We start from the raw sequence: 25,582 nt of genomic DNA on the forward strand, positions 1-25,582 counted from the left end.
GCTCATTCTGCCTGAGCTATCCAAACTCAAACAGTCACAAAAGGTTTAAATACCTTAGACATTTAAAGGGAACATTTAGCTGAGCTCTTTCTTTGTATGTGTCAAAATAAGACAAGAGACAAACACGGAACTGTTATTAAAAATGGCACATTTATTGCTACATTACTGTTATATACACAACAGTTCTCAATATCTACTTTTTATATAAAAAATAGGAAACTGGAGGCACTTTGAGGACATAACCTACATAGATGTCCTCAAACATGAGTGAAGACAAAGTTCTGAAGCAGGTCATCTGTTGTGGAGGACATGAAGGGTCTGTTAACAAACAACATCAGGCATATGTTTTGGTACGTTGATACCGCAGACACTTCTGTCATATAAAGAAATACAAAAACAAGTCCTTAGCAGTCGCTTTTCAGATCACAACACAACGCTCTTCCTGCTGAAAGGCTGAAGTTACTGACAATGAAAATAATATTTGGGGCGAGTCCATCTGGCAACATTTGTCCAAATGCTGAGCAGAAGTAAACCAAATACTGTTACATATCAACATCAACTTAGAATGATAAAGCCAGTAAAAACACACTCTACAGCTGCATACGCTTTTTTGATGCACATACTAGCCAAGGAAAAAATAATGAACAAAACGGGTTCATAAAAGATAAGAAATTTCAAATGCAGTTTTGTCAGTCAAAACTGCAGATCAAGTTATGAATCGTTTTACATTTCATGACCAATCATCAGCCTGAAACCCTGCATGTCGATGTTCTGATACTGAAGGATGTTGCTGAAGTATATGTGGCTTTACACATCTATACTACAAACATGATGCAACCCAAAAGTTGTTAAATGCAACTCTATCCATGATGAGAAGTAATCAGGCACAGGTTGAATAACCATTATTAAAATTTCCAAATCAGGTCAATGACTAAGGCCACCCTATTTGATTTGTTTTATGTTTCATATCATAACAAAAGTGAATCCTGTCAAAGACGTTCACACCGACCCCTTTACCCTTTCATTAAACTACACAATAGGCGAGATAGCAAAGAAGGGGGTTGAAAGAAATTCTTGTCTCACTTTAGGAGAAACTGTCTCAAATAGGACAAATCCAATTACAACTGGCCTGGCAGTTTTGTGTTTAAACAGGCATTTAAAAACAACAAATGAGAAATATCACAACATGTGATGTTACAGCCAGATAACTTTTCGTCATTGCTAACATTTCTGGCACAAATGAAAACCACACTTTGTTCCTGGAATCTTAATTGAGACTCATGTTGAAATTAATGTAAACACAAAAAAACAAGCATCCCAAATGATAAAAACAAAACTCATACATCTATCTTACAAAGTGTAAATAAAAAAACAACAATGATAAATCAATTCTACAAAAGGAAGGTCCTTATAACAGGCTTTGCAATTGCTCAAGAAAAGAAAAAACAAATTAAAACACCAAACACTGCTCATCACAGAGCAACAACCACAACAAGTCAGTCAATGATGATCGAGTAACTTCTCCACAAGGTGGCAGTAACACTCATGATCCCTTTCAATACTCATTATTTCTTTTTTTTCCTTTATTTTAGAAATCAAAATGTCAGTCACCACAACCAAAATGTGGTAAGAAAGTTAGTTCACAATGCTGTAACAGAGTCTTTTCGTTTGATTGGACAGGAGCAGGCTGATGTGACACTGGCTCCATTAGAAGGTTCAAAGGGACCACTCAGCTGAGCAGCGAGGATGCTGTCTGTATCTGCTCAGCAGCAGCCTCACAGAGGGGAAGGTAAAGAGTCTTTGCTCATGTGTGCATCGGTGGTTGGTCTCTCTTTAACAGCCTTTCTTTTTCCACTCACATGGCCACAATAACAGATGTACAGGACTTATAGAGATAAGACTCAGAGATCCACAGTTACAAAATAGAAAAATAGCCTGCAAAATGTGGAAGTCTGTCACTGTGACACTTTACAGCCACGGCAGGAGATTTTACAAACACAGCCAGAGTTACGGGCTTTTCAAAATGAGAAGACAGCTCTTTGATTGGCCAGTCGGTGGTTGGACATCCCCGAAGTTTGAACTCAGTCATCAAATGACAGGATTAGAAAACCCGGCTGATTTCAACCAAACACTGTTTTTTGTTCAACCATAAGGTAAAAACCCCGTCGTCCCTCTTTGCTTGTGAAGAATGTAAGACCTTCTTTTCAGATGGGAATGCCAATAATTATCCTACAATATAAATCCTAACTCTGCTCATGTGAGCAATTGATCCAAAAGTTTTATTTGATCCAAACAAGGTTTGCTCCCAACATGTAAAGCAACTCTCCAAAGTGTCTTATAAAAACATGATCAGAGGAGTGTCCTCATGTCCAATTTCCACGTTCTCCAAACTGATGTCCTTGGTTCAAAGTTTTGTAAAGATTAATTCATCTTTTCCGCTTTCAACAAGAGTGTGCTTGTTATTTGTGTGTCATCGTCAGGAATGTGGCCACCTGCCTTGTCAGTAATGAGGTGTGTGCATGTGTGCTTTCCAAAAGTTGATTAACACACACTGAGATGCATGACAATGAAAGATTAAGGCCACGTGTTCTTGGGCTGTACAATCACCAGGAACTGAAAGAGAAAGGAGACAACAGCTTAATTTCTTGATGCCTGGCAAAGCACTGAAACTAATGCATTTATTACACACTGACCAGAGCACTGCTCAGGCGGTGTGGACTGACCTGAGTATTACATATGTCCGTCTCCTCCAAGACCAGGGTGACCCCCACCAAGCTGCATCTGAGGGTCTACACCTGAAACCTTTTCCTCCTCTCTCCTCTTGAGGCAGGCAGCCTTTGGGTTCAAATTGCGCTCTTTGGAAATTGATGGAAACATAGATTAAAAACAGAACCAAATGATGGAAACAAATCTTAACTTCTCAGTTAGATAAAACAGGTTTCATGCGGTGAGGGCAGTAACAGAAAGAAGGAAATCAGGAAAACAGGAGAGCAGGACAGGAAAATTAAGGAAGGATGAGGGGTGGAGAGTTTGGCAGAGAAGCAGGGATGTTCTTCCTTAAACATTCTCCTTATTTCTTCTTTCTCAAAGCAAATGGAAAGCCAAAAGAAATGCTAAATACCATGTGAGAGTAAATTTAGGAAAGTCTCTTCCTGGCGATGGACTTTCGTCCAGCTGTGAGTGGAGATGGTTGGTTTTCTTTGTAGATCAGACCCTGCTTTATTGGCTGACATACCTCGCACCTGCTTCTCCAGGCCCAGTATGACCTGGACGGCCTGTTGCAGGATGATCAGCTTGGTCTGGGCCTTGTCGCTCTGCAGGTGGACCTGACACATCCTGCCCAGCTCTCTGAAGGCCTCGTTTATGTCCCGCACGCGCACCCTCTCCCTAGTGTTGTTAGCGTGGCGGCGCTCTCGCTCCCTTTGCTCCTTCTCCTCGGCAGTCATGTTCTCATCAGTCACCGTGACAATGCTGCAGCCAGGAGGAGAAGGAGGGGAGAGGGGGTTGGAGGGGTTGGATAACAAACCCAAATCACAACCCTCACTGAACCCGTTTTCCATACAGCTGCAGGTATTCTACTTTAAACCACTAACACGGTGTTTAACTTTGTGCTTTTTCTCATCATATCCTCTTGTCTGTTACTGGGAAGTAGTTAATCCTGTATGTCTATCTTAAATACTAACAAATTTAATCTCATAGTTGGAAACAGGACCAGTAGAAATACTAAGGAAGATCCCAGTGGAGTGGGCTGTGGGAGAGTGAGCGAAGAGGAGCTGATAAAAACTTTTTCCCCCCAAACTTAAAAGGAGGTATTTCAAGTCAGGTATAAATTTACTGTAGATCAGAATTTTACGGTTGACCTAACTTAAGAGGTGTTAAAAATCTCCCCTGAGGTCTAACCAGCCAAAGAAGATTTTCTTTTGGGTCACTGGAGTCCAGGATGGAAGTTGAGGGGGATGTGTTGACTTTCCAGCAGAATGAGAGAAATAATGAGGAGGGGGAGAAAGGAAGCAACACCCTCTGCCGTTACAGAAAGAGCCACAGAGAAAGAAGCCAAGAGGAGAGGCGGAGAACATTGTGTTAAATACATCCGCAGGAGTAGATGTATTTATCTGAATGTGAGGCAGAGAAGGTCACTGTTGCATCTGTAAAAAGAAAACAACACTGGAGGGAGGAATGAATGGAGGTTGGGTGGGGTGGAAAGGTTTGTCTTGCATAATGAAAGGGTTAATGCTTGAGAGGCAGAGACGAGCTGATGCCACAGCAAAGCTGAAGACATGACAGGTCAAAACACAGGACTCATGCTAGTCAAGCTGTCAGTGAACAAACTCTTGATGGCATCATGACGCCGAAATAACTAATTGTGAATTAAAAGGACGTTGTCAATAGTTAAAGCATAGAGAGGCAACAGCAGGAAAAGCAAATGAGCATTCAAACAGATGTGTTAATCCAGTCAAAGGGCGGGGCAAAGCATTTTCAGACAGCCAGTTAAAAGACAAGGCAACACATAGCACATCAGAACAAACAGCCGTCCTGTATGTGTCACCAGGGGACAAACAGCTCAGAGGATGAACTGGAGAATGGGTATGTGTTGAAAACACTCACACAGCTTCTTTTCTCATCTCCTGTCCTTACTTTAGATCACTGCTGGGATGCATTGTGCTACAAAGAGTATGATGCTTAAATTGTCTGTTGTGATATGTCGATCACTAATACAAGGTCTTTGAAAATATTTCAAACAGTGAGCAAGACGGAAGCTGGAGAGGGAAGCTGTGTGTGAGTTTTATTTTGAAAAGAGGCTCTACCATCCTCTTCCTTCCTCCCTGGACACCCACTGACCTCTGACTTGCTGTTCCAGGTTGAGTATAACGTTTACGGCCTGTTGCAGTACGATCAATTTGGTCTGTGGTTTCTCATAGCTCATATGGAGCTGACACATGCGGCCCAGCTCCTTAAAAGCCTCATTGATGTCCCGCACACGAAGCCGCTCACGGGTGTTGTTTGCCAACCTCCGCACTTTCTCCCGTTCAACCTTAACCCCCACTGGCAGATCTGCATCGTCTTCTTCGTCCAGTCTGGCGAAGAGCCGATGGCACACGAGGATGGAGGGAAACAACAGTATGGGGACAGTTTACTAAAAATTGGTTCCCAGGTAAACACAGTAACTTCTTCGCTAAGTGTCAACACCTCATTGAAAGATTTATTCCAGAGTTACATCTGGACTAAAAACTCCTACAAAGGCTGGCAGCGGTTAAGTTTGCAGATGGTTCTCAAATTGTTTCCTAGAAAGCCTGTAATATCAAGTGATCTGTGGCTGAGTCTTGTCTGTAAACATGATGGCTTTACTTACAACTTCGAGCTCCATCTCATGAAGTGTTGACTTTGTTCTTCCGATCAATGCTTATCAATTTTTTTCTGTCTATTAAAATACTCAAAATGGTCACTTATTAATTAACAACAAGTGTCGGAATAAAAAAAAGACAACTAAGAGAATCATATCTATCCACACAAGTTAAAAGCTGATCTCATAACACAACAGATTTAAAATACTGCAAATATTAATTTTCAATCAAAGAGAAAAGTCTGATGAGTTAAAGAAGAAGTGTTAGACACCTTGTTCCAAGGTGGGCCTTCATGTCTTTCTTTTCATCCTCAGATTTGTCGGTAATAGAGCAGTTTTCTTCCTCCTCCTTCTCCTCTCGTTTCACCTCAGGAGCAGAGGAGCGGTTATGGCTTCCCATCAGGCCTGCACAGTTTATTAACACAAAAGCCGTGTGAGACACCAAAAAAGGCAAAAGTCACTAATTTAAAATCTAATTCATCAATATATGACTATTTTTTCTGTAAAAGTTATCAACAAAAAGTGTACAGATTAACTGAAAGTCTCACCAGCAAAACCTTCAAGCTGAGAGCCCTGCTGGACTGATACAGGGCCACGGTGGCCATGCATAAGACCTCCACTAGAGGGCAGACTGGCAGAGTCTTCATTGTGACTGGTCACCTTCAAGACAAAAATTTAACATGAGATGTTTCAGTTTTTTTCTGTATGATGTGCTGATTCAAATTAGAGAGCAAACAAAACATGCATTGTGCTCTCACTGTAAATCAAAAAAGCAAACTTTAATCAGTTATTCATGTAGTTATTTACTCACCAGTCCAGGCAGGCGACCAGCCAGTCCCAGGGCTGCGTTTGCAAAGGCTGCAGGTAACCCCACTCCAGACATGAGCAGACTGTGCATTTCAGCCAGGCCCGGTCCCCTATGTTCACTGGCATGACGCTGAAGGACATTGATGGCTTCATCCAAACGGTCCTCCACTTTACTTGGCTACAGAAAAAAACAGTGGACCATGATGCAACTGTGACTGAATGTGGGGGACATTTATTTATTCATCCATTTATTTCAAGTGTTCTCAGAAAACTGGAAAAGGAATTTTAAAAAGGAGCAGTGGACCCACCATGGAATGAATTCCCTCATCGATGTTAGGTGATGGCGTGGCCTGCCCTGATGAACGGGTCCACTGGGATGCAGGGCCTGAAGGAAAGACCGCAGGGTTTCAAGGATTGAGAGAATGAAGACAGAGAGTATCTGTTAAACTGATAGAAATTTGATATAAAGTCAACAGGAATTTATTTGTGCTAACTTATGTAACTCATTGATTTCCAGGTTTTATTGGGGACAGGATTATCACCTCTGCCCTTCTGCATTTCTGTCACTATGAGCCAGCAGCAGAAGATGATGTGTGAGCTGTTTGTGATGAGCTCACTCATGGGGAAGTGACTCCACCCTCTTTTTATTTTTACTGTATTTTCCCTTCCTCTCTCATAAGCTATATTTGGATGGTGTGCGTTTGTGTGTGTGTGTGCGTGTGTGTTTGTGTGTGTGTCTCTAAAAGATCAAGAGAAGGTTGTACTGTTTGAGGTAAAAAGCATTTAAAACTACTACAAGGTTTTGAAACTAGAATAATATGGGAACTATACCTTTACTAAAATTCAACCTTGGAAAGCTTGTGTTGTTAAGGGTAGATATTTTTAAGAAGTAACATATGCTGAATCAGATGGTCTACATGTTAATATAGTCTTTGACGTCAAACTTGTCTATGAGCTAAGTTTACTCAGAGCAAGCATTAGAAAAGGTCTGACTGAACTCAGTGACACAGGTGAAATGATGGCTCTCCAAACTCTACTCAGGGATGTATGCCTTCATTCAATATAAGATGTGCAGACACATGTATGTGGGTTTTTAACTGACTTATATCAAATGATCATGTTTTATAAATCTGTTTTAATGATTGCCACGTGGCCTCTGAGGTTTCATGATTGCATTCCACCCTTCTTAAACAAGAAAGTGTAATTCATCAGTCCAACCAAAGCCAAATCCAAATATACACTCATCTATATGCTTTATATTTCATGTTTCATTGATAAACTGTAGAAATCATTAACATCCCTTAATCTACCAAAGAAAAGAATTTAAAAACAAGTGTTTTACTTCCACTTTTAACCAACAGATGGAGCTACATTCACCAAGAGCCATTCAGGCTAAGTCAAAAATAATGATAACACATGCCATCAGACATAATGACAAACAGAACTGTAACAGAAGCTCTCTGACCTCTAGGCCTCTGGAAGAAATGACTCAAGTGCTTCTCTCACCTGACACAGCCTGGGGGGACCCGGAGGGAGTTGATGGAGACGGAGGGAAGGCAGAACTGTCTGAAGGATAGATCTAAACACAGAAGTTTGCTTTTTAATGATCTAAATCATGGGTGCCCAAATTCTTTTCAGTGAAGGGCCAAAAACATATTAGGGTGGAGAACAAAACATTCATGTTGCAGTGCATAATACAATTATGTCTATAGCATAGTAATACAAAATAAATACTCATTCAAGTAATTTTGAAAATGAAAACACTTTTCTTTACTGTATTTCACAGCATAAAGTTACTGAACATCCATATGGCACAAATACTAGGCCTACGTCTTTAAAGACATTTAGCACAATATAACCTAAACAACGTGAGACACAACATGCTCCTATGAAACAAAAACAGTGCTTTTTCCATCCTTGTAAAAGGAGGAATAGTAATAAAACTGGACACCTGCTTTAGAATTTTTTCCCTATAATTGACTACTGTATTTACATTACTTTACATTGATTTAAATATATGTGCAATAAAAATTTGAACATGGGCAGTGGCTTAAAAAAAATCACTCATGGGCTGACTTTGGCCCATGGGCCCATATACCTTCAAATTTTGGTGTAGATAACAGAACAAAGCGTTACATTAGAAGTCATGAATGAAAGATTTGTCTGAGTATGCATTTGACACAACTTACAGATGCCAGGGCTTTTCCGATCTCATCGCCTGAACTTCCAGGCACTGCTCCTCGATTAGCTTTGAGAGAAGACAAAATTCAGTTAAAATTACATACAATGAACCTAAAAATGGTGATAAAATATTCTTTAACACATAATGCACTTAGGGCAAAAAACACAGCACACTTTTACCCATTATGGTGTCAGTGCCAGCAATAGGGGGGGTGTGGCTGGGGACGCCAAAGCTGCTGGAGCCGGAGTGGAAGCCAGCCGGATGAGCCCCGTTCACATCGCTGCCATGCAGGGGGTAGTTTTGGGGCGAGAGGGGCAGTGGCTGTCGTTTCTGGGATGCAAAGTTAAAAAAATAATTAACTGAAGGAAAATAATGTGTTAGTCAATAGGTGCTTAAGACTTCATTATGTTTTCAGAGAAAATAAAAAAATCCTAAGTGTGAAAGCAGGACTTACCAGTCTGTCTTGGGGGTTAATGGCAGTGAAGGGGCCATGCTGACTCAGATGGGGGGAGTTACCCAGCATGGCAGAATAACCGGGCTGAACCATCGACCGGGCAGAGCCCCATGGATCAGAGGGTGGGTGGAGGCCGTCTGTTAGCAGGCATCCAGCAGAGGAGGGAGTTGAGGGGAGGATAACCAGCCAGAGAAAATGTGAAGACAATGAAGGCCACATATGAGACATGTCACATTACTGTGATGACTTCATTCAGCTGTGATGTACTTTTCAGCGCCACATCACCACAGGGTGTTTGGTGACATACAGCTACAGCATGAAGTTTGTCATCAGAAGCTAATTTCACAACCATTCTTACTATAAGGCCAAAGTCGGGTCCACTATAAGCTGTATGATATAACCAACAGCATTGAGCAACAACAAGTGTTTCTGCTTGACTGATCTTTTCAACCACACACAGCTGACATGAGGAGGATATGAAGGGAGTCTGGCTTGCACTGACCTTGCATGTAGAATGATGGAGGGTAAACATTCCCTGCCTTGGAGGGTGGATAGCCAGTGTTGTCCCTGTTGAAATCCTCTCCTGAGGCCGATGCATAAACCTACCAAAAGCAGACGGGTGAAACTCTCAAGCTTAGTGCCTCAAAGCTCTGTCATAAAGCAACACATCATATCTTAGGTAGCCTGCCCAGTCTGAATGCCACGAGTGCAGTGCATACTGTCTGTGTGATTTTCTGTTGACAAACTTCCTAGAAGCTCCTCTATATTTAGTCAAGACAGCATCTACAAATAAGATGCCTACTAACTTTGACAGAAAAGGTATTTGAATTGAAAACAGCTCCCATGAGCTTCTTCCCAAACTGGAGTCAATTTTTACTATCTGGTTTTACTATTTAATTCAATAAACAGGCTGTTGCAACATGTCTGCAGAGTAGAGCACTGAGCATTATGAGCTGAATGTGCAGTGTCAGTGGTTTCATTGAACGCTATTCCCCATCTCTGTGAGCCTTTTACATTGTATCTTGTTAACAGCCACACACTGTGAATGCTTTACAGATACATAATCCGCACTCTTAAACACAGCGCGGTGGCCATACAGTAAGAGCTGCAGTTGGGTTTGGTGCATAGTATAATGTGTACTAAAGAAGCAATGTTATGAACCTCCACATCTTTCTGAATCAGAAGTGTTGGAGTATCAAACTGTCTGCAAAACTCAAATCCAGTGGACTGAAGTTTTCTTGAGTAATTTGATGAAACAGAGAGAAAAAGGAGAGGGAAAAGAGGGGAGAGGAGAAGAGGGAACGGAGAGATGCACTCCTAATTACTGAACCATCTGCCGAATCCTGGACGGCGGCCAACTCCACTGGCAGCTGGGATAGAGGGATGGGGGAGGGAGAGGGAGAGTCAGAGAAAAAGGGGGGGTTGGGTGGAAGGGGAGGGAGGGAGGGGGGTTGGGCGGTGGAGAAAAAGAGGAGGAGGAAGAGGGGGGCAGAAAAAAAGGAGGAAATGGGGTGCCCAGAGAGCAGGAGTAGGAGGGAAAAAATGAGGTGGAGTAAGAACCATCAAACCCCAGGATGATTTCCCCTCAGCGGTCAGACGAGTGCACTCAGCAGAGGGGAAGAAATGTGGCCATAAAGTAAAGGACCTACAAATACGACACACTATAAATACATGCTGCAAATGAGTGACTGGCTGAATGAGAGGCTTTTTTTCCCCCTTTGCCTTTTTTTCTACTCAAGCAGTCCAGATACACAGCTGTAGGAGCTGGATGTTCTCTATAGCAGAGATTTTACCGCTTAGCAAGCCAGGGAGAGGCTCAAGCTGCCAAATGGAATGTGAAAGTGGGCGTGAAACATGAAAACACGGACTCCTGTGGACTGACTGAGGTGTATGGTGATGAGTTCCAACATTCGTGGCTGCTCGTACTCACCGAGGAGGGCAGGCCAGGGGGCACCTTCCTGATCTTTTTTGGCTGTGAATCTAAGCAGAGGGAGACAGACAGAAATCACATGAGCACGCTAACAAACACAAAGATGTTCACTTATCACAGAAGTGAAAGTACAACCACCAGTGAGGGATTTCATTTATGCAGCCCCCTTCCTTCTGAAGTTCTGCTGAACCAATCCATCCATCTGTCCTGTGACTACTCATTAATGCCTCATCAAAAGGTGTTTTAGCCTGACGTTGTTCAGCCACTTTCATCTGAGAGAACAGTTATTTTCTTCTCTATAACTAAGCAGATGTGAGAATTTTCAAACACCTTTTCAAACCTCGACAGTAAGAGTGATTATACACGCTGACATCAATTAAATATGAGGAATCGAAAACTTCTGCTCTGTGAAGATTCTCTTTGATAAACACTGTTCTTAAAAACCTCACCTATGGGGTCCTGTGTGGGTCTCCGGCGAGGGTTGTTACCCTCATAGGAAGGATAAAACTGGGAGTTGGACTTCAGGCCAGATGGGGAGAGAGCATTGGGACTGGTCATGGGTATCTCACTCGGCATAAAGCCCGGCTAAAGATGAACAAAAGTATAGGCTCATTAAGTGTAAAAACAAAGGAGGAATAAATTCAGATTCAAACAGGTATAGAAAAAGGATAGAGGTAAAGATCTTGCAGATAAAAAAGAGGAATAATGATACTGCCGAAGAGAACCTGCTTTTGTGAATGATTTACCTGTGTTGGAAACGACGAGTACGGTCCTCGCTCAGTCTTCCCTGTTTGGGGAAAAAACATCAGGTCATGACTGTGGGAACTGGGCCTTCATGTCGATATTAAATCTCAATCTGGCTATTCTTCGCTCCCTATGTGGGTGCCTTCCATCTGCTAGGTGAGTCTACGTGATGTTGTGTGGTATTTATGGCCGTGATCAGCAAAACAACAACAAATTGGCGTATTATAAATGGTTCAGGGACAACTGTGCCCAACCTTAGTCCCCCCCTCCCCTGACAGTTAAACAGAGTGGAGCTATAGTCCCTCCAAGTCCCGGGGGAAAGCCTTGTTTGTGCATGGGTGCCCTTTACACCCCCATTTTCCAACCCCCTCCTGCACTGAACACACAAACAAACCCATCCTCCCTGATTACCCTGCTCCCTTCATCCACTGCCACCTAAGCATAAATATGGTTTGCCCTAAAGTGGTAAATTAGTGTCTTACCAGTGAGCGGCTGCTCTCTCAAACAAACAGCCTATTGTTCTCACTCAGGCACACAGTCCACTGAAACAAACTTGTACATCTCAATCAGCAAGTTTGTCCTTCACTTGGGCCTATAAATAGAAACTCTACACCCAACTTTCCTTCATTCTCTGGCGTTTTCAGAAAGACACTATGTGTAGGTTGTGGTGACTCAGCTTCAACAGCTTAGTTGCATTTGGACTTCCTTACCAACAATCCCTGATCCAAATACAGGGGCCGAGGCAATGCCCCCCTGGTCGTTGTAAAGGTTATCTTCTCCATAACCCTGAGGAAAGAAATAGAAGAGTAAACATATGTTTTATTTTCTTTCCAAAATCTACTGGCATCTACTTTCCCACTTTACAAATTATCTATCGACATGTTTTTCACTTTAAAATCAGTAGATCTGTTTGACAGTAACCATGATCTGAATGTCAAGTTAAGACTTTGCAGTCTGGTATGTACTGCTAATATCCTGGGATAGGGATGGGTACCGAATTAGGTACTTTTATAGGTACTGACTAAATTCTGTCAAAAGTACAGATTCACGTGAAAGGTACCATGTTTAGGTACCTAAATGCATCCTTGTGACTGTGAGGTACTGAAAGAGAAGGCGATTTTCCATGCTGGACATGAACACATCATTGCAAGGTTATATATTGAAGAATAAATTTGTTAAATTGAAAAAATGTCTTACTTTATTAGTAAACAAATTGATATTTTTTACCACATCAACACAAAAAAATATTGAAAATTGGTACAGTTGAGTACTGGTACCGATTGCCAGGTACCGGGTATCGGTACCGTATTGTTTCAAATGTGAAAGGTACCCATCACTATCCTGGGACACATAAAACTAGGAAATATATAGAGTCTTATGAAACTAATGTGTAGTTGTGACAGGGCTGATAGCTCCCTCAGGAAAGATAATCCTTACAACAGTGAGTATAGGGGATGTACTATGACTTTATTACACAGCGGGAAAACTAACAGTTGTTTATCACATGTGGAAAAACATCTTAGTATGGGTGTTATCAATCTTCATTTCCAGTAAAACTTGAGAGTAGTCACATTAGCTCAGTTTATCAAGCTAATGCTGTGAAATACGCATCCTGAACTTTGTGTGTGGTTGTTTTGTTGAAATCATAAACCAAACCTATGTTGCATTTCTCTCAGGCTCTACATGGTGGTGTCTTCATGCCAGTTTCAGTGGAGTAAGGGGTAACGTACCCTTCCCTGGTTGAAAGACGGGCTGTTCTGTTGTCCTGGCCCCCAGGAACTGGACCCACTCCTCTCATCCATTCCTGACGGACAAAGAACTAAGTTAGACGTTATTACAGACACATTGGTAAAAGGTGTTAATACTTTGCAGAACTTCGTCTCACTTGGGCGGATAACAAAGTTGACCTGCTTTGATTCAGGTTTTCCAGGCTGCTCAAAGTTACCCTCATTAAAGAGCTTCACTCCACGGCTTACACAGTGACAGCATAGTGACAGCACTGTCACATAGCATGGATATGAGCTGTAGGAAGTTTGAATAATTAACACCCAGTATGAGACTCCCAGAATCATCCTCGACATTCTTCATTCTCCCACTCGCCTTTACATTTACCATGGCAACAGTCATTCTGAAGCCGTTTATTCTTCCCTATTAGGCACCTACACCTTTGCCGAAATGCAGACGAGAGGTCTCGGTCTAAATCAGCTGACAAACAGAATCCGTCGGCTGCAGAGTGCTGCAGCTTTCAGAGAGGTAAACGGATTTGGAGGGAGTGATTTTAAAGATTGGTGAAGCAGAAATTCTTGTCCATCCCCTTTCCCTCGAAGTCTCGGCTCGCACTGCAACACAGCTTCTCTGGGGAAAAGCTGAGGCTTAATTGTGCACCAATTTGCATAATTGTGCATATTAATGAAGCAGAGCTTTATGAATATTCATATTTTTGTTTTGTTGTCTAATTAAAAAGCGGATAGGGGAGAGGGGAGGGGGGGTAGAGGCGGGCTAGAATCATGACAGGATCAGGGGTACAACAGAATGATGGGTCCACAGCGCTGAGAGCTGCTAGATTGCCGTGACAACTGTGATCTATACGCACGACACCAGCAGAATAAGAGATGAAGGAGACAATGTCTCGTCCCCTCTCTATGGCTGACTGTCACTCTGCACGTCAATCAAAGACGATAAATAAAATGCATGAACCATTGGTTACCGCTGAGAGCCGTCAGCGCCCGAGCTGACAAGAAAATGCCTCGATTGTGTTTGTGAATTTATCACAGTCTTCTGGAAATGTGTGTTAGAGGTAGCAGTTAAACTGACAAAACAAGGTAAATCAACTGGATATTCAAGAATTGTATTTAAACATGTCTGTTGTTGCTGCTTTATTAAATAAGCCAGTCAGAAAAATAAAATGAAGGTTTACTTTTATCGGTGCTTCTGTCTCAAAGTGATCACACCTTCATCATAAACACAGACTCAGAACCATCAGCATATAAAACAAGATTCAGAGCTAATTAGTGAGGCAGGAACATGTGGTATTTTCCTCCTTTTTACCAGGACTTAAGTTAAGATTGTTAAAGCTCTTTGAAAAGAAATATGAAGCATGTCTGTTCGTTTCACTGATTGAAGGAAGGAATCTGCACTCTACAGATATCTCCACATCTTACGTGGAGATATCTGTATGGTACTTCCCATTCCCAGGCATTCAGGTGCAGAATAAGCAGGTGTTATGTATGAATCCAGACACTAATCTATTGGAATCAGTGGATTGTGAAAGGGAATAATGGGGGATTATTCACACCTAAGGGGATGGACTTATGAGATAAATGTTAAGACATGGGAGAGTGGTCTTAAGATGAACTAAGAGGCTTTAAAGCTTAATTCAAATTTACCCACATATTTTCATCAACATACACATGATTTTAAATCTGATCAGGTTCTTTTTAATCAATCAGAATTTTGTTTTTAGGACTGACTCCCCCCTTTTAAAAACTGATGAGTAAGGTTTTAATCATAGCACCAAAAAAGTGTAATAATTTAAGTGGATATGAGTGTATCAAATCTGAATCACCACAACACATACAAGCATGTTTTCATATGTGTATGGAGATCATGTGTCACCACAGCATTGTTACTCTCCCTGACTGCCTGCCTGACTCACATTGTTCAAATAAACAATACTTGTGCCGTTTTACTTTGATGCTTTTATCCCACACCTCAGCTGCATCCGTTGATTGGTGGAAAAGGGGAGTATAAGAGTGACCACAAATCATCTCCAGTAGCACTGGTACCAGCTGAAGAAAAAACATCACGTGTAACTGGCCTCACTAACACACTCGCTGTGTTTTCTGTCAATGCGTTTGATTTACACTTGACGGGTTTCCCCCTCTGAACTGCAAAATGTAAAACCTCCTTGAAGTTGTTTTCTTGAGACTCACTTTTATGTGGTCGTGTCAATATATGTCATCAGCAAAATACTTTAAACATTCAACATCCTCAATAGAAATAAAACAGATGACATAAAAAGGCTGTTTTCTTGAAGCTAACTTTTCAATCTCATTTATTTGCTTTGATCCTGGAATACAGCAGAATAGAGTTAACTTGCACAGGGAGTCCACAATCCAAAAACTCTACCCAGTTTGAAGAATGAATCCAGACAAAATGTATTAAGATTAGAGATGGGGGATATATCTAACATATGTAATGTATTGCAGGTTGTTGCACATAATGGCTATTTCGGTACCATCAAGTGCAAACAGTCACGTAAATGCATTCAGATGGAGTTATGCTCCTTTCACTCTCTGCTGCTCTGCTGGTGCTCCTCTCACAGCGGCCACCACACTCCCCCGCCCACCCAGAAATCTCTCTTACACGTGTGTTTCTGTATCAAGAGAGGAGGGGAAAAAAAGTGGCTTGCACTTTTCATCAGTTGCGGGTTGTGGCTTCTATGGACTTGTTTTGTAAAGTGTAGTTGCTTATTTGGGCTTGCTTTGCAACCTGGATGATGATCCCTGCCTAAATCTCTACCAACTCTCCACAATGAGAAACAAACGCAACATGGTCTTGAGTTTCACTTTCATTTCTCTGTGCACTTTCCCCCTCCGCCCTCTCCTGCTTGCTGTTCAGTCACGGCACTCAGCTGTGCACTGCTTGATGCATGATGGCAGAGAGAAGCTTAGTGTTATTTTACAGCTGAAAACCAAAATACTGTAGGCTGCAATGTTTTCGGAAAACAAATAAGGTTCTGAGGCAACATCGTTCGTGTTATTTTTGAAGTTTAATTTTTACAATATAATATAATATAATATAATATAATATAATATAATATAATATAATATAATATAATACAATATAACATAATCAGGCAGTTGAATAAATCAGAGTGAATTATTTTATTGGAACTACAAATATCTACATAGTTCTAAGTTTGGTCTGAAATAAAAAGTTTTGCTGAACTTAATCTTGTTGGGATTTTCCCCTTTTTACATTCACATTTTAAAAATCCAACTGAAGGGTCTGCTTGAGTCACTATACTTGTGCCATTTTAAGCATCAAAGGGTTGATTTAAAAATTAATTAAGTGATTTAGAGGAGAAATCAAAATTAGAGATGTATATCGTGATACAGCCTAAAAATACAGAGTTATTGGTTTTTGGCCATATCATCTAGCCCTAATCAAGATCACAGTCTTTGTCATTAGAGTCAATTATTTGATACATAATGGAACTATAAACATGTCTGAAATCTTTTTGATGTTCTCAGTGAGCTCAGACTTCTTTATAAACTTTTTCTGCAGATGTCTGTTCTCTCCTGTAGGATTTTGTGGGTTTGTACTCGTAATGTTCCTGATGTTAAATCACTTCCTCATTAATCTGTGCACAGCTTAACATGTAGTTGAAATCTGAGGTGCTTCAAAAAGTTCAAACTACTTTAGATAGGAATGAAAATCACTTTTTGACTGTCAAAATATTATGGATTTCACATCTGGATTCCCATTAGTGCCATAACCAGTGCCAAAACCAATAGGAAACCATGAGTAGTGCTCGACTCAGACTAACAGGACTAGAGAGAGAAAGATGAAGAAAAGACTGAGTAACATCAGACAAATTCTCTGGTGAACCCCAATGCACTTCTCCTCCCAGCATGCAACGCCCCTTTAAGCATGGCTAGTCTATAATTACACAGGAAGAGATACTGGGAACAGACAGCCAGCCTGAGTCATAAGCTTCATGAGCAAAACTCTGGCACATACATTGACCCAACTTGCAGACAAGCCCTGGTTTTTACTGGAACATTGCCCCAGGCACCTATAACTGCGTGTGCCTCTTTGTCTACTCACCTTCTTCCTTCCCTTGGCGAAATGAGTCACACAGACACAAAGCATGATGTCAGATCAAACCTCAAGAGAGTGAACACTGCTAATGAAATACTGAACAATGTACAATAACACAAGGTGGGTTGTTTTAACCTGTGAGTCACCAGAGACTTCTCCAACACCAGTCTGCTCTCATCCACTGACAAACACAGATTACATTAGACCCTATGCCAAATAACATACATTCCAACCAACCGTGTGTACAGGTTTTAAACAGAAGAGCACTCGCTATTCACATCTGGTTTAAATATGGTACATTTTATGTAAATTACAAACTTCCCCCTCTTGTATTTTCGTCCACGAGAAACTGTAAAAACATATTTTTGGATTCTCAGTTTCCAGAGACTAACAATGAAAGTAAACTCACATGGACTGAAAGGATACAGAGATTATTATTACTGATGGTGCTCACAGGGAGGAGCCTTACATATTAAACCTCCACATGTCCAAAACCCTAACCACACCAGGAAAAAGTCGCTGCATGGCAGCTGTTTAATCTGCCAGCCAGATACCTCACTCTGCTATCCTGTTCAATCTAGCGTTGGGGTTTGCTGCTTTCTGCTGAAATAACATTTGTGCATGTAGGAATGCAAAAATGGCAACAGCGCGAAAAGTAACAGGAGATCCCCTGAAAAAAAATGAGTAGCTTTACATTCATCTGCCCAGCACTTATATGCAGGATTTCTGTCAATATGCTGGATATATGTATGGATGAGCAGATACAATCAGGGAGTACAGGTTTTAGTCAAAGTCTTTGGGTACCTAACTTCATCATCCAGGAGATATTTACCCAAAAAAAACAAAAAAAAAAACAAATAAATAATAAAAAAAAACATCAGTTGTTTAATGTTAAAAAAGTTGGGTGTAAAAATGGGAAAAACTGTTTGTTCATCAGCTCTGGTGATGATTTTTAACTCTGAAACAGTAGACCACAGACATTTCTTTTTGACGACTTATATTACCATTGACGATACTGATACCATGCTGTTGTTGCTTTTTGTACTCTGATAAAATACAATTATTTTACAATAGAAACACTTATTATTTAATGAACATTACAGTCTAATACACATGGCTGATTAAAGGCCTTTGCGCTAACAGGGAAAACTGCGACAACATTTGGAGCCGTCATATTCAATCTCCCCCGCTTTTCTCTTCCAAACAATGTCTTTGTAATTGTTGTCTTTGTAGTTTTTTGTCTTTTGTCATAAAGAAACAAGTGCTGGGACACAAACACAATTAATGTTGAATGTTTTGGTATGTGACTTGTCAACAACGAGCATTTTGATTGGTCGGATGTGTACTCGTCGCAAGCAAAACTTAGGAAAAATCGACCTCGCTCTGAAAAAATAGAAGCCACAATTTTGCTCAGCGAAAGAATTTGGTTTGTGTGAAAGCTTGCAGTGAAAAAGAGTAGGTTTGAAAAAGAAAAAATAACGTGCGCAATAATCGCGTGAAAAATGTGCATCTGGTGTGCAAAGGGCTTAAGTCAGTAACCTTAATCAATACTTGCTAAAGGTTTCAGATCATGACCAATATCATAATAAAATCAACAGTAAACATCGTCTTTTTATAAATCAAAGCATGTACATAAAAAAAAACAGCTGAGACCTGTTTAAATCTAAAATGCCAAAACTGTTTATCCAGTTGGACATGTTCCCCATCCCTGAATGTCTGAATAAATAAATTAAAGTAGACAGTTGTAGCTGTCCTCCATTAGGGCATAAACTGGATTTCCATATGAGAAAAGGTGAATGTCTAACTCTTAAAAAATTAAAGGACTATAGGTGGAGTATAATTTCTGAGCTGAGGAACAATGCCAAAAGCAGACTTTGAATTGATAACATCAACATGTCTCCTCTAAAGCACACAGAAAAGCATAAGCAAGTGGCCCTCCAGAGAATAGAAGAAATAGAGACCCCTGTACTCCACCCTGCCATCACGTGCCCTGTCTTTCATCTTGACTTCAATATCCTGTTTCAGACCAGAGACCTACTGCACTTCTAGAGAAGATGACAGAGAAAGGCTTGTGTAGGTGAGTAGATCTGTTGAAGCACAAAAAACTAACAAAAAATACTATAAAATAAAATCTGATCCTTAGTTTCTCTGAGGAGTAAGCTGTTATGATGAAGATGGTTAATAGATGTGAGTGAGCTGTCAGATGGTACAAAGCAAGAGGCATGAAGATACACTCTGCCAAATGGTAAGCAGAGGACATTCACTGAGATGTTCCCATCAACCCCCACCCTCCTGCCTTTGTCCTCAAGTGATTGAATAGCAACAGCTGAGAAGGTGAGGGAAGGGACACCTGCAAGGCGAGGATGAGGGAGCGTAAAGATGACGCCTGAGCTACATAGCACAAGACAAAACTGTCAGTCTTTCTGAGGTTTTTCCAAATATATCTGAAAAACCTGACTAACACGAGAAGATGAGAGCCGGTCAAGTGTGATTCTCTTTGACCAAACAAAACGCCCTGAATGAATGGGGGTTGGGGTACTGACATGTCAAGAGGCTTTAACAGCACATTACTGTCATGATTTACTGCCAGGGTGTGTATGAAGCGCTGGATGATCCAATCAAGGCAGTTCAACATGAGCTCGCTGTTGTAATTTATTCAAACCTTTCTTTAGTCATGAGAAAGGTGTGTTTCTTAAGTAAATTTAACAGTCAGAAAATCAAAACAAAAGAAAGAAACAAGGTTGTTTTTTTTATCTCACCTGAACCTCCAAACTGACTGGCGAGAGTAGTTGGCCGATTCTTGCCGTTCGAAACTGGAAGCTCAAACATCTGAAAAGACAGAAATGGTGATGTGAACAAAACCCTGTACATCCATACCAGACATTTATTCTTCCTTTTGGACAAATGTTCATCAGTTGGTTGTTTAAAATATTCAATCCTCTGTCCTACCCTCATGAGCCAACACCTACAATGGGCATGACACAATCTACACATACCAGTTCTGACTGAGTGACAGCTAAAATTACAGTTGGCTGATGTAACAGCACTGCAATTGATCAAAGCCTGACCGACTGACCCAGTCATAGACGCCCTGAAATTCATTCATATTTTAACGTACAACTCCCAAACAGTGATCAGGAACCATTAATCAAGCTAAATGGACATGTTACTCTGAGAGCGTAGACTAAAATATTCAACTTTTAAATCATAAATCCAAGTAATGAAAACCTTACCGCGCTAAAATCCAGCAAGTCGTTGAGCTCCTTGTCTGTTTCCACTGTAGCCATTCTCTGCTGATGTTCACTCGTGGCTCTCGGTGTCAGCAAGCGGCTTTAAATGAAGATGAGGACAGTGTGAGTGTAGATGAAACATGATGTGCCAAAAACAGAAGGACCAGATTTCCCCACATTCAAGAGTTTGGTCTTCATGTGACCACACTACGGCCTTTAAACAAAATGTCACACTAAAACTGAGACTGAGTGCAATGAGCTTGAGGTAAACAAGCAGGTATGTAAGTTAAAAAATAATATGCATATAAACCATGGTTCCACTCAGCAAAACAGCAGCCTATAAGAGGAAGGGATTACATCCCAGATATGGTAGGGGGCAGGTAAGCAGTTTCATAACACTTTGGGCAACTGGGCACTTAAACCAAAGACATGTTTAAACCTGTCTAGGTGCTGGAGTTGTTGCACCTTGTAAAAGTCTGATTTTGTTGCTTTGTCCAAAGTGTTTCAGCAATAGAGCTGCTAAGCAGACAAAAACATTACTAACAATACCACTGCACTTTTATATGAAACAATTATTACTGAATAGGAATGAATGCAATACACACAATGCTAGACAATGTCCAGACTTAGGTCACAAAATCAAGCTGATATCTACTTCTCAAGAGGCAAATGACTCAGGTAGATGATTTAAAGGTGGTTATTCCTGATGGCATGCTCCAAAAAAATCACTGTGTAATACCAAAATCATGTCAGCTTCCTATTTTATGTAATCTAAAAAGATCACTGAACCCTCAATACCTGAAGCTTACTGACCAATCAAAAACACAGAGGAGACCAGCAAACAAAATCGCAGCCACTTCTAAGAACTGACCAGCCTGTCAACATCAAACATGGTCCAGCCACAGGCCACACACTGCACCCGTTGTTTGTCCAACCCTGAGCTCAGGCTGCTTCCTCTACCCCAGAACCCTACCAGCTCCACTAGCTGTTCTAAAAGACACACAGAGCCATCACACACCATACCAGACCCTCAAACAGCTGACCATGTACTAATGATGTAATGCACTGTTACAAGCCTGTATCAAAGGGATGACAGGTCATGTGAGTACAACACTTCAATGCATGACACTTTCACACATTTTTAGTGAACCAGAAGGGAAATACCCAGTATTAAAGTATCATACTTTGATGTGAAATCAAGTGAATATTAAATTTCTCTGCTAGGGATGCACCAATCCAACTTTTCGACCGATACCAATACTGATCCGATACCAGAGTTAATAATAACCTGCATGCCCCACTGTGGGATAAGACTGGTAATGTTTTAGGTGAAAGGCAAAAAATGAGTATGGAATTACTGAAGTTAATATTTATTCAAATATAAGATATTTAAATGTTTTCCAGCAAGTTTGGTAAAAAAAAATGCTTCAGAATGGGCAGAAATTAATATTTGATGGTAATATGTTTTACCCTGTAGACTGGTAATTCAACAAAAAAACAAAGAAAGTGCATCAGAGCAGAGGTAACATTCCAAATGAAGTATCCAAGAGCGCCTGTAAAAAAGAAAAGGGTGAAAGCTGGTTGATCGGCACCATGGATCGGTCTCTTCCCAAAGATACAGGTCCAGCTTTGAGGGGGACTGATCCACTGATACCTGATACCTGGATCAGTATCAGTGCATCCCTAGTCTCTGCATGGTCTACAGGCCATTGCTTTCATGAAATAATGCTTGCTGAGATTATTTTTAAGACTTACAGTGCTCAGGAATGAAACTGTAAACTGTGAAATGATAGCTGGCCTAAACAGACTAACCCTACATTAACTGATATTGACACTTAGTACTTTAAGCAACAATATTCAATAATTAAACTGCTAATTCATCAACGTGTTAGTTTTAATATTACGTTCAAAGTCAAAAAAGAGCATTCAGTTTGGAATTTTGCTTGAACACTGACACTCAGTCTCTTAAAACAACATTTATTAACAGTATTACAAGTTATAACATCAAACATGTATTTGATCATCAATGAGCTATCAACACAATCTGATGATTTATTCCTTATGTCATACCTTATAGTCCTGTATGTATATATCTGTTACTATTTATAATCACTGCTATGCACTTCTGATTAGACGCAATCTGTATTAAGTGGCCTGTTCTTATGACACATGTAATGACAGTGAAGTTAAAAGATTGTAAACATACTACTACACAACCTTTAACTTTAACTATAGGAAGGTCTGATTTTACTGGCCTGGAGTTAATAGTTTTATTGAGATTCTCACTGCTAATGCTTGATAGCTTTGATCAATTTGGAGCTAATGAATTAAGCATAGATTTTAGTCAGCCATAATACACTTAAACCGTAACAGGTTAAGCTATTTGAGTTATTCATATAATACTATATTACCAGCAGCATTAGAAGAGTTTCTAATTTGTATGCCAATGTACGATGAATTACAGAAGTGTTTCATAAAGCAATACTGAAGATATATGATGTCTTGTAACTATGATAAAACATAAACACTTTGTTTATACCAGCCAGCTGCAGACATAACATTGGACTGAGTCCAGGGTGAAAATGCTATGGCAATAGTAGTTCAGGTAATACAGTAATGTTAATTAACAAACATTGAACAACAAGAGCAAAACGTGTTTCCATGATGAAAAAAGTCAAACTTCTTTGACTACATTATCTTGACTTTTCAGCATTTCATTGAGCTAAGGTCAAAATGGGGGATAAGTGTTTGGCCCCTCCTAACAAATGGAAGCTGCTCGTCTTGAGCACCCCCACCTCCGGTCTGCCCGTTTGGGAAATAACATTGTAAAGCCCATAATGCCACATAACTCTTCATTGCTGTGGTTTAATATGAGACGGGGTGTTTTCAACGCTTTGTTGGAAGGGTTTAATCCTGCAGGACTCTTTACATGGCCTAAAACCTGTTGCCTCCCCCTCATGTCAAGCTACAGACCGGGGGCACTGATGAACACAAAGACCCAGACCATCAAAGTTTGATCTGTACAGTCAAAACCAAGAAAAGAGATGTTTAAATGTTTTCTGTAATAGACTAACTCATGCAGGGTGCAGGTTATAAAGCTTTAACTACTTTCCTGTTAGTGGTGGCTTGTTATTGATAGAGGGGGTGAGTGGGTGAAGAGCGTGTGTGTGTGTGTGTGTGTGTGTGTGTGTGTGTGGCGGGGGGGGGATCCCAGAGTTATACTTTTTTAAAATAAATATAAGTATATAATTTAACAGTCTACGTTTAGCACAACACTGAAAATTACCCTATTCAATACAATGTAGCATGTTACCATGTAGAAGACATTGCCATTCACTCCAAAAGCAGGAATGATAGTTAGCCTAAATAAACCTACAGCCTTTGTCTGATACGTCAACGTTTACGTTTCTTTACTGAAAACGTTAATACTCCTATCAGCGGCTTACTTATTGAACAGCTAACCCGGTCCGTGTGTCTGCCAGTTTAGTGTAACGTTAAGGACCACTGAGGTGAACAAAGCAGTCTTTTCCACCACAAATGTATAAGCTAGTAATAGTTGATGCGCTACAAGTTCGCCGAGGCCGAGGGGACGAGAATCCGAGACCCCGCTTTTCCCGGCTGTGCCACTCGGTTACAACTTGAACGATGCGCTTAAAACTTGATCATTACTCCCGTCCCAGCGTGTTAGATAACTTGTGTTTCACGTGCATGTGTTTCATATGAATGTGAATCAAAATTTACGTTTACCTGAGTTCAATTGTGTGGCATCCAACTGGGAGAAATCAACGGCTGGAGTAGGGAGAAAAACAAAGTTAGGGATCGGATCCTTCCCCCCGTGGTCCGGACTGTTGGCTTGATGAAAACCGAGCGGAGGCAATACGAAATAATCCTCCGTTGCCTCGTCTCGCTGTCGTATATGTCACGAAACTAAAAACCCGTCCCCAACACAAACCATAACTCTAACGTTAACCCCGTTTCCGTATAGTTAGGTAAATTGTAACCATTTCATTTTCCAAGTAGACATTTTAACAGCCTCCACATTGTCGGTTCCAAGGATATCACTCCGCAGCACTGCCTACAAGAGGACATGGACGAAGAAACATCAGCGGTGTCCAATGTCAACGAGCGCAAGGAAAACCGAATTAGACAAGTTTAAACAGTCTTTTCCCTGACACGAAGAATAACAGTGTGATCGCGAAATGCCACAGATAAATGGCTGTTCAAGAGACACGCAATGAGCAGTGTGGACCACCGATTCGTGGGGGTCTATATCTACTAGCGGAGGGAGACAGCGGAAAGCCCTACAGCAGAGTGGCAGAGGATGGGATGATAATATCAGAGGGCGGGCCAATAGGATACGACGACAAATTGATGGGCACGCGGAGAAGCCAAATATGTTCTATCGCAGACCTTTAGGGCAGCCTCATTTTGCCAACGGGCTTCGTGCTCTTAAATTTTGCTCTCAGCTACAAAAAATGTCCGTGTGCGCGTGAGCATTAAACGTGGGACTACTATTCAATGGCCCCCTAAACTTAATACTTAGATTGCAGTAAAAAAGTTTCTTGGGCGTGCTGTTGAAGGATATTTTTTGTTTAAAACACACACTATTCTGGATAATTCTGGTATCGAAAACAGTTTAACGAGTCCTTACCTGAAAACCATACACCTCAATGAATTAGAGCATCATGGAAAAGTGAATTTATTTCACAAAGCTGGGCTTCCACAACACTTGGGCAGAACTGCAGGCTGTTCACCTCGATGCCATTCGGCATTAATCCAGTAATTCATGTAAAAGGAGCCCCGACCAAGTATAAGGGAGAACATGAATGCTTCAGTAAGTAAAAACTTTTTGTTTTAAAAATCCTTTTTTATTGGTCTTATGCAATAGTCATTTTTCTAAGATACTGAATTTAGGATTTGCATTAACTTTAGGCCAGTCACTGCAATTAAAATAAATAAATGCTTGAAATATTTTAACCCGTGTCCTGAAACTATGTATGAGTTTTACTTTTTGATTGAAGAGCTGAAATAACTAACTTATACTTGTTGTGTCATTCTATTGTTCCTC

General features: G+C 40.8%; 1 protein-coding gene across 2 annotated transcripts; it reads right to left on the bottom strand.

Moving 5' to 3' along the window:
• Positions 1-131: 131 nt before the first annotated feature.
• tcf3a (transcription factor 3a) lies at positions 132-24,794 on the bottom strand. Of its 2 annotated transcripts, none has more exons than XM_074688153.1 (20): positions 24,262-24,794; positions 20,518-20,614; positions 20,044-20,113; positions 13,189-13,262; positions 12,169-12,244; positions 11,461-11,501; positions 11,164-11,299; positions 10,715-10,764; positions 9,287-9,386; positions 8,785-8,921; positions 8,510-8,660; positions 8,338-8,396; positions 7,655-7,727; positions 6,457-6,533; positions 6,153-6,326; positions 5,890-6,001; positions 5,614-5,746; positions 3,236-3,471; positions 2,724-2,855; positions 132-2,613 (listed from the first exon to the last, which is right to left on the bottom strand). In XM_074688153.1, the coding sequence occupies exons 2-19, from the start codon at positions 20,569-20,571 to the stop codon at positions 2,731-2,733; spliced, it is 1,878 nt and encodes a 625-aa protein (XP_074544254.1). In that variant the 5' UTR covers positions 20,572-20,614; positions 24,262-24,794; the 3' UTR covers positions 132-2,613; positions 2,724-2,730. The 2 variants fall into 2 exon arrangements, with proteins under 2 accessions (XP_074544254.1, XP_074544255.1); XM_074688154.1 differs by lacking the exon at positions 3,236-3,471 and adding an exon at positions 4,840-5,075.
• Positions 24,795-25,582: the final 788 nt, after the last annotated feature.

The sequence above is a fragment of the Halichoeres trimaculatus genome, unplaced genomic scaffold (genome assembly GCF_033239565.1).
Source record: "Halichoeres trimaculatus isolate MK-OKI-2021-1 unplaced genomic scaffold, fHalTri1.1 fHalTri1_scaffold_15, whole genome shotgun sequence".
In the NCBI taxonomy this organism is placed as follows: Eukaryota; Metazoa; Chordata; class Actinopteri; order Labriformes; family Labridae; genus Halichoeres; species Halichoeres trimaculatus.